This window comes from Sinocyclocheilus anshuiensis, unplaced genomic scaffold (genome assembly GCF_001515605.1).
Source record: "Sinocyclocheilus anshuiensis isolate Anshui unplaced genomic scaffold, SAMN03320099.WGS_v1.1 scaffold344, whole genome shotgun sequence".
Taxonomy (NCBI): Eukaryota; Metazoa; Chordata; class Actinopteri; order Cypriniformes; family Cyprinidae; genus Sinocyclocheilus; species Sinocyclocheilus anshuiensis.
This window is the reverse complement of record NW_015557066.1, coordinates 884,511-894,573: the sequence shown is the minus strand read 5'-3', so window position 1 is coordinate 894,573 and position 10,063 is coordinate 884,511. Positions and strand designations below refer to the sequence as shown.

The following is a 10,063-nucleotide window of genomic DNA, read 5'->3' as shown; positions in this document are numbered from 1 at the left end:
TGCTCTTAGGAACCTTAAGTGCAGCAGAAATTTTTTTGTAACCTTGGCCAGATCTGTGCCTTGCCACAATTCTGTCTCTGAGCTCTTCAGGCAGTTCCTTTGACCTCATGATTCTCATTTGCTCTGACATGCACTGTGAGCTGTAAGGTCTTATATAGACAGGTGTGTGGCTTTCCTAATCAAGTCCAATCAGTATAATCAAACACAGCTGGACTCAAATGAAGGTGTAGAACCATCTCAAGGATGATCAGAAGAAATGGACAGCACCTGAGTTAAATATATGAGTGTCACAGCAAAGGGTCTGAATACTTAGGACCATGTGATATTTCAGTTTTTCTTTTTTAATAAATCTGCAAAAATGTCAACAATTCTGTGTTTTTCTGTCAATATGGGGTGCTTTGTGTACATTAATGAGGAAAAAAATTAACTTAAATGATTTTAGCAAATGGCTGCAATATAACAAAGAGTGAAAAATTGAAGGTGGTCTGAATACTTTCCGTACCCACTGTATGTGAGCGCGCGAGGTGCCGGCGCGATTGAACAGCTGAAACATAAAATACATCATTTTTGATCATGCAGATAAGAGTAAGACATAATTCGAAAGCACAAAGTGTTTATATGCACGTTTAATTAAAACTGTTACATATTTAAGTCAGATATTTTTCGCATATTTATACCCATACTATGATTGAATTTTATTTTTATGAAAACAAATTTTGTTATTTTTAATGCATCTTAGATATTCATTTTCCTAAAATCATCCTGGCAACCCATTTTTGACCCAGAGTTTGAAGCTGTGCCCTAATAATCAATTAATGCAGTTAATGCAGAAACTTGTGAACAATGCTCTCTTATAGGCATGGGCCGGTATGAGATTTTGACGGTATGATAACCTTAAGCAACAATATCACGGTTTCACGGTATCACGGTATTGTCGTTACAGCTCTAAAATGTGTTATTTTTAAATGACTGTTCTGTTCTGATCTGTTCTGCTGAACGCAATATATTTTATTTTTGAGCAACATACAGAATATTAGGAACAGTAGAATGTTTACAATATATTTTGTTTTTGAGCAACATACAGAATATTAGGAACAGTAGAATGTTTATTTTTTCTTTGATTTGTTTCCTAAAACGAAGAAAAATAAAGACTGACATCTTTATATAACCTAAATCTGTAATTACAGTTATTTAATTTAAGTTCTATAATTCATATACATATCATTTATATCATTTCATATAATTTAGTTATATAATTTCATATACATAATTTGATTTAATAATAACCCAATTTGAAGCAAAAACAGAATGTTCTGACTAGCTTTGTGAAATTATACTACATGCCTGAACGAAACAAACAACAGGAGCTCTGAATGAGACGCAGAGTCTCTCTCTGACAGCAGGAGGCGCTTCTGGAACACCAGATACGGTGTTTCCTTGGTTACCGCTGTAAACAAAGCAACACTGCGCTGAAACACTGCTTTAATATGAACTATACAGAGACGAGATGAAAAGAAAATACCACGTAAACTTTTCTGAAGACAGTCAGTTCCCCTCAGAAACACATTCATATAAACCCCCAAATCAATATTGAGGATTTTCTTCCAATAGTTCGTGCATCATGAACAGTGAGTGATCTGCCTGCTACAGTATTTTTCTCTGTGCGTCCGTCTTCAGCGTCTCTGGCCTGTGTTAACGGGCGTTTACAGACTTCATATTTTCACATAAATTACATTTTGGAAAAAGATTGCATTGCAACGCAGTTTGTGCAAGTCCAGAAAAGAGACGAGTTGCAATAAGACAAAAAACGTCCGGTTGCCAATCACGTAAGTTCCAGGGGCAGCTCCTTAAAAGTTCGGCCATCCTACACACACGTGACTGACCGCTCGCTCGCACCAACGGGGAGGAGGGTCATGTTACTCTCTACACTGCACTCAACCTGAGGGATTCCTACACTTTCAGTCTTTGAGGAGACATGAACAACAGCGCATACCGCAGGAACGGTATAACGGAAAATATTAGTGGTTCTGAAACCGTGACATTTTCAAATCGCGGTATACCTTGAAACCGGTAATCGGCCCATGCCTATTGTCTTATAATTGTGGCATCACCGTTTAGTGACGTCATTGAATGTTCTGGGAAAACTGAAGTTGTATTTTCAGTGTCGGTCACAGCGCCTTTTAATTGCTGTTTTGGATCTGGCAATTATTCATTTACAAATTAAGCACTGCCTGTAGCCCTGTAGTCAGTCATAAGAAAACACGATGGAATTTGAAGGCAGTCATTATTACGTTGATCATGACAAAAAAAGGCTCTTTATGTAGACAGTTGGCCTCTCATCCATGAATGACATAGTTTTGAAAAATTCATTAAATATATGATAGGGTTAAAACAATAGATGTACAGTTCAAAATGAGCTGCCAGCTGTCAGTGGTTGAACTACACCAGTGGTTACGACACCTGCGTGAACTTCATACATAACAATCACTTTGAGATCTTCTGATCAAAACTCATTTAAAAAATGTCTCAGAAACGTGAAGTTTGTTCTGAGTAAAGATCCTGAGCTTTTATTTGAAGATGCCACTTGGTTTGATATTTAGGTGTAGCTTCACGTTCTGTCCTTTCTTGTCTACAGGTATATGAAGTACCTCTATCCATATGAATGTGAAAAGCGGGGATTGAGCTCTCCCGGTGAGCTTCAGGCAGCTATCGATAGCAACCGTCGTGAAGGGCGGAGACAGAGTTATGGCTCCACCCTCTTCAGCTACTCCCCCGTGGGAACCCCCACACTGCTGGCTTCCCCCAAACTCCAGATGCCCCACATCAGCATGCCCACTCCTAACGGTGGGCACATGACTCAGACCACTGTTATCAAGAAAGGTTTGTGTTTGTATTTCCCTTTGTCACAACCTATTTCTGGAACTGCTTAAAAAAAATCTATGTTAAAATACTTAAATATTAAGATTAGGGATGTGCGCGACGACTAATTTGACTGACGTTTAAACGAAAGTTTTGTATCCGACTAGTCGACTAGTCTAAAAGCAAGAAACCCCCAAAAGATAGTAAGAAAAAAAACCTCTGTGCATGCGTGTAGCATATATAATAGCCTATATTTGAAATACTTAATCTATGAATCACACTGTCAAATTCCTCAATGAATTCCGCTTGCCGCACACTTGCCTCGCGTTATCATCATTTCATTTTAGGCGGTCGTGAGACGCGCAAGATGGCGCCGTGAGCACAGGTGTTGAGTTATAGCGCCCATCAACAAAGTTAAATCTGAGCAATAAAACGGACATTTCTTTATCAGTTTACGTTTTAACTGGATGCTTAGTGCTACTCGTGCACCATAGTTTGTTCTGAAACATGTCAGCTGATAAGAAAAGAAAGAATTCTGCTACGAAGAAGAAAGAAATGGCTGCTGACACGGAGATGACAGCTAACTCTGCTGCTGCCTGCAACGTTTTAATTGACAGTTGTCACGACTACTATGGGCCTGAAGAGAAGATGGAATTTTCGATGTTGTCAGTAGAAGATTTCCCCTCGCTTCCTTCTACTCCTCTGAAGCCTCCCTCCAAAAAAGGCCGTGGTGAGTCCGCTGACGACATTATCACGAAACTTTCTAAGCTAATCAACATGAGGTCTGATAAACTGGAGTCAATGGTTGCGGCGAATACTTCTCACATTGCTGGTTTGAAAGAAAAGCTTAACTCCGTATGTGAAGATGTGAATGAGGTGAAGACCAAAGTTTCCCAGGTCGAGTCTTCGCTTTTGAAGGAGAGTAATCGAATCGGCGTCTTGGAGTCACGCATCACTGAATTGGAACGGTACTCTAGACGCTGGAATTTGAAATTACACGGCGTGCCAGAAAACATGGATGAGAAAAATGTGAGGAAAGAAGTGATTCGCATCTGTCAGAAATTACTGCCAGAACACAGTGATCGTCTTCCGGATGTGATTGACACAGTGCATCGCGTTGGTATGAAGAAAGTGAATTCTGCCCACGGTATAATCATTCAGTTCTCCTCGCGTACACTCAGAGCAGCGGTATGGGCGGCAGCCAAAAATTCCGCATTTCTACGGGAAAATGGTCTGCGTTTCAGAGAGGATCTCTGTAAGGCCGACAGAGAAAGCAGGTTGAAGTTGTGGCCGCTAGTAGATGAGGCACGGAAAGCAGGGAAAATTGCCTATTTTGTAGCTGGTCGTGCCTTCGTGGAGAAAAAGGAGATTTTTCCATCAGGCTGATTGATCCATTTTTTTGTTTCCTCCTGTTTATATATGTGTGTACACACACATATATGTGTGTTCTTGGCTTCTTTTTTGACCAGGACTATATGTTCATGTTATGAGTCGATGGCCAAAAGTTTCGTCCGTTTATGGCCAAAGCAGTCATAGTTGATGTAGCGCTATGTTCTCACCACAGTTAGTAGCTGTCTTTAAGCTTCTGTTCTAAGGAACTTGTTCAAGTGACTTCTTTTTTTCTTTTTTTTTATTATTATTTTACTATGTTATTTTGATGTCTTTATCAATAACTAATTGATGGATGTCTAAAATATAAAAATAAGGAGAAGCCTAAAACAGGCCCGAGGCCCGGCCCGCGTCTGAATTATGACGTGGAAATTGTCCCGAAGCTCAGCCCGAGGGGCGTAAAAAAGTTAGCGGCCCGTCGGGCCTGAGCTATTTTTCAAACGTTTTATTTTAACTTGTTATTTAAAATATTTTAAATGCAATGTTAAAATGACGGTAATTTTAATGATAAAATCATGTTTTTTTTCTGTCGTGTAATCGACTATTGTTTTCAGTGTCGACTAGTAGGAGCTGTACCGTTTAGTCGACTAGTCGACTAGACCCGCACATCCCTAATTAAGATACATTTTAATACACAGCTGAACATACAACATTTTACCTCCCTTGCACAATAATTCTTTGCTGTATTGATAAAATAAAATAGACTACAATGAGAAATAGATAAAATAATAAAAATGAAAATGTAATTATGTAGAAGTATTCTATTGATGGTTGATTTTTGAAAAGAAAGCGAAAGAAAAGTGTTATTCCTTATCAGGAAATTGAATGTTATTTCAGACCATGTTAATTACAACCTAGATCCTCCAAAGAAGAAGTTATCTCTCTTACACAATAACACTGCCACATCTTACTCACGCTTATTCCACGCAGTGGTCTGAATGGTCATCAGAGCAGACAGGAAACAGCTTGCAGGACTTCCTCTTGCCCACTCTGCCAGTTTCCACATCACAGCAGCAGGAGCAATGAAACACAAAGAGACATGGGCTGCTTCATGATTCAGTAATGTGCCCATATGGAAAAAGACAAGTCACGCAACTTTAAGGATCAAAGAGCCTTACGAATCTGACAGTATTTATAGTGTTTACGAAGCAGCTTTAAATAGATGTCATGCCTTGTGTTTCATACTCATACTTCCCTGTGAGGATGTTGTTGCAGCGTATTGCTAAACCTAAATTTGTTGAATAAAATGCTGCATTCAGATTATTGAATAACTTCCTTTTCATTTGCAAAACCATTTTACAATATAAAATTTTGATTTTAAAATGTTGATTTTAAGTGAATCAGGTCCACAGTATTAAAACTAATGTCAGATAAGTAAAATAAAATATGAAAAAAAGAATAAAATACACTAACCGTTCAAAACGTTGAAAAATTTGGGGTGAGTGAGATTTTTTTTTTTTTAAGAAATGTTTTTATTCAGGAAGGATGCATTAAATTGATCAAAAGTGATAGTGAGGACATTTATAATGGTACAAAATATTTCTGTTTCAAATAAATGCTGTTCTTTTGAACTTTCTAGTCATCAAAAATTATTACTCATCATTTATAATAATAAGAAATGTTTCTTGAACAGCAATTCAGCATTTTAGAATGGTTCCTGAAGGATCATGCGGCACTGACTGAAGACTAGAGTAATGACTGCTGAAAATTCAATTTTGCCATCACAGGATTAAATGGCATTTTACAATATATTAAAATCAAACAGTTCTTTTTTTTATTATAATAATATTTCAGTTTTTATTCAAAAATATGAAGAAAAAAACATTAAATTAATCAACTCATAACAATGAGTAAGTCATAATTTTAAAGATTGTGTTACATTCATTTGTGATAAAGGGCTTCTGTTTTCATGTTATGCTGTTTTGCTTTACTGTTTGTAAGTGTTCCGTGTTGCAAAATTAACCATAAACTATGGGTAAATCGTCCACTACTTAAAATAGTAGGAAATTGTTTAAAGTTGACAGTTTTTCCAAGATTTGGGATGTTAGATGGTCCACTCTTTTTGTTTTGTTGTTAAAGTGTTCTGTCACCTAAAAAATGTTACTGTAGTACTGCCTTACACACAGACTTCATGATGCTTTCTTGCTCCACAGAGGACTCCATGCTGTCCAGCTGCCTGACTAACAGGGTGGGCATCCCTGTGTCTTTGGCCAGCCACCACAGTGCAGCTCAGGCGGCTGCGGTACAAGCTGCAGCAGCTGTGCAGGCGGCCGCATTGGAGCAGCTCCGGGAGAAGCTGGAGTCTGGAGAGCCACCGGAGAAGAAAGTGATGCTGATGGCAGCGGAGCAGCAGAGAATAATGCAACATGCATTACAGCAGAATCTCTTCGCCATGGCAACCCAGCTACCCATGAACATCAAACTGAACAATAGAGGTGGGTGCAAGGAATGCAAAGATGGTTCTCATATATGTTTGTTCGGTATATGCTTTCACAAAAATCTCTTTATTGTAATTTACTCTTTTTTTACTTTTTAAGGCTCAAACGTAAAGAAAAAGTTCACCCAAAACTGAAAATTCATTTACTCACCCTCAAGTTGTTCCAAACCTGTTTGAATTTCTTTCTTTCTTTCTTTTAAACATAAAAGGTATTTTTAAGTTTCTGGTCCCCATTGACTTCCATAGTATATTTTTCCATAACAGCAACTTGAAAGATGAATGAATTGGCAGCAGTTTGTAGACTTGTGTATAAATATAATATAAATGGCAGTAAAGTAAAGTGTTTCTCTAGAATGAACTATAAAGTCAGTAGTGCGATGAGAGAGGGCATTGTGGATCAGATAATGTAGATTCGGGTAGAGAAGTTTATCATAAATACTAGCCAACGGCAGCTCGTTTGACTGCCATACAAAACATGACAAAACATTAGCCTTCTAATTTTTCCCTTATCAAACTGAAGGTTTGAAGGAAAATAATTTTAGTAAGGAAACATTTGTTTTTATTTTATTTTATTTCAGTATATTATGATCAGTGTCATCGGTGAGAGAATAACTGTCAAAACAATACTGAAAGAATTTAGGACAAACATTTTATTTCTGAATATGAGTTATGAATAATTGTTTATGAATGATGAATATTCTTGTTATTTTATAAAACTATAACAAATTGCTTTTGTGACAGTGAATGGTTAAGAGTTAATGAGACATTCTGAAAAAAATAAAACATAATTAAGTGTAAATGAATGGTGAAACTGATGAAGAAAAGTGATTTCTATCGAGCCGTTTGTCTAATTTTAATGATTCAGTGCACATTCATTCAGGCTGGTCATGAGCAATGTTTTGTTGTCTTCTGCATGACTGTTACTCTTATACCACCCATAAAAAAGAGCCTCTTTATATGGTGGGACAATGTAGCATAATTCTATAATGCTGGGCAGGACTTTCACACAGAAACACTGCAATTTAAAGATTATATTAAATGTTATTTTGTGTTAACTTGCAAACAGATATCCAAAGTAATGAAAGAGTGAAAACCGAAAGTGCCGACAGTCGCTGGCTTCTTGGAAATATGAACCCTCATGTGTTATTTATCCCTTTTTTTTTTGGTAAAAAAAAAAGTGTGTAATGTTAACAGTTTACTAGCAGTGAAGAAATGTTTTATTTATGATACAGGCGCCCCGTGCAATTCTCTACCTAGAGAAGTGAAAGCCCCCCCCCCCGACTCTTTTAATAAACCCCTCCTTATCCTGTCACTCATGAGTTATCACCGATAGTTGGTGGCAATCTTCTCTTGCTTCTTGTGTTCCTTTTATAAATGCTCATATTGAGTTTTTCTCTTCCTCACTCTCTGGCTCCTCTCTTGACAGATGATAGACAAGAGACTGCATTGAACCTGTCTACCGATGGTATTAGCAGCATCAACATGTCAATAGAAATAAATGGGGTTGTCTACACAGGTAAATAGAGCGCCGTTTGCTGATGTAATTGCAGGCAGGAAATTCAATAAGATATAGCAGCACCCCCTCGCTTAGTCCTCCACACAATTTGATGTCTTTGCTATAAAATCCATCGTAATGAAGTGGCAAGTCCAATAGAGTTAAAAAAGTCAAATATCTTCAAATTGGGCCTGGGCGCCAGGAGGTCGATGGAGCTTATTGTCTTTCGTGCCCAAGAGAAAGGTCCTCCTCCTTAGCTAGATACAGTGCTTGTGCCTGATGTGCGAGTGACAGTAATTACTAGAAGATGGCTCATAAGCTTGCTGGGAACATTTCAGGAGATCAAGTTGAAGTGGCATCGGATTTACCATTTCTACTGAAGGTTTGTTCCCTGTAAAGTTGTAGAGCCCTAGAACATAGAGCTTTGAAGGTTTTTTCTAGGGAGGATGATTTAATGCTTTAGTTTAACGTAATTAATTATATAAGAAATCGTAAAATAAAAACAATGAATTTACTTGCTTTGTTCATACTCTTTGCTTTGTATATCATGTTAAAAACCTCAAATAAAATATATAAACAAAAATGTGTTTAATCACATCCTTGCCAAGTCACACTGAGTTGTAGCACAGAATGAGAAAAGGGCAGTTTGCACAGGATGCATTTTTGTGTGTAAAAAGAGACAGAGCAGAAATCTATCTTAGATTCGGAAGATATTCTCCGAAAATTTTAGATATATGTGATTAATTTGATTTACGAGAATTTCACGCAATTTATTTAAAGGGGTCAAATGATGCTGCTAAAAAGAACATTATTTTGTGTATTTGGTGTAATGAAATGTGTTTATGCAGTTTAAGGTTAAAAAAACACATTATTTTCCACATGCTGTACATTATTGTTTCTCCTCTATGCCCCGCCTTTCTGAAGCGCGTCGATTTTTACAAAGCTCATCGGTCTGAAAAGCGAGGTGTGCTCTGATTGGCCAGCTATCTAGTGCGTTGTGATTGGCCGAATACCTCAAGCGTGTGACGGAAATGTTACGCCCCTTGCCATATTGTGATGCCCTGTCCGGCCGGAGCGACGAGACATAAACATTAATTCTTTCTTTGCGTGAACATTTGGGCGGCGTTATGCAAATCTTCCCACATCGTGACGTAGATATGTGGGGGCGTGTTAGAACGAGCCGTTTTAGGTAGGTGTGGTTGACTCTTAACTTTTATAAAGAATATCTCTTTGGATTTGAGACTTTAACTTTACAGATCTTCTTTATGCACCAAGAGCTTGTAACACTCGAAAGAGAAAGGAAAAATTGAAATCGCATCATATTACCCCTTTAAATAAAATATATAATTAACTCTCTTCATATCCTTTCAAAATCTTAGTGTTTCTTTAGTCCGCATCTTCACATTTTTCATGTGGATTTTAACAAAATTCAGATACTTAGTCAATATACAGACATCAGGTATTTCGGGTACTGCATCTCCGGTATTGTGCAAATGAAAAAAGGTCACCAAAATATAGGGACGGCTTGCGCAAGGGGGTGTTGATCACGTACAAAACATAGTTGAACTTGTTTTTGTTTTTTTGACTATGTTATTATTTATATTATTATTGACTGTGATATAATTATTGCATGAAATTATGTATAATCATAATATTTATTGCATAAGAATATTTTTAATTGCACTTAAATGTTTTTAATAAATATATACAAACTGATTCAGTGACTGAACCGCTGGTGTTGTGTTATGTAGTGGTGTTTTGGGTGTTCATAAACTTTAAATATGTGTCTTCTGACTCCAGGGGTCCTGTTTGCCCGTAAGCCAGCCATAGGTTTCATGCCAGGCAGCCAGCGAGTCCATCACCAACACAGCTCACAGGGAAAG

At 37.6% G+C, this 10,063-nt stretch overlaps 2 protein-coding genes across 2 annotated transcripts in view; both read left to right on the top strand.

Moving 5' to 3' along the window:
* Nucleotides 1-10,063, top strand: part of LOC107676636 (AT-rich interactive domain-containing protein 3A) — a gene marked incomplete at both ends in the record, with an annotated part of 32,569 nt that extends 22,506 nt beyond the window's left edge. The window contains 4 exons of the mRNA XM_016471221.1: nucleotides 2,636-2,880; nucleotides 6,402-6,683; nucleotides 8,112-8,201; nucleotides 9,981-10,063. Coding sequence (XP_016326707.1) covers nucleotides 2,636-2,880; nucleotides 6,402-6,683; nucleotides 8,112-8,201; nucleotides 9,981-10,063 — 700 coding nt within the window. The remainder of the gene's footprint in view (nucleotides 1-2,635; nucleotides 2,881-6,401; nucleotides 6,684-8,111; nucleotides 8,202-9,980) is intronic.
* On the top strand, nucleotides 3,241-4,329 carry LOC107676675 (uncharacterized). Its single transcript, XM_016471299.1, has one exon. The coding sequence runs from the start codon at nucleotides 3,367-3,369 to the stop codon at nucleotides 4,243-4,245; it is 879 nt and encodes a 292-aa protein (XP_016326785.1). The 5' UTR covers nucleotides 3,241-3,366; the 3' UTR covers nucleotides 4,246-4,329.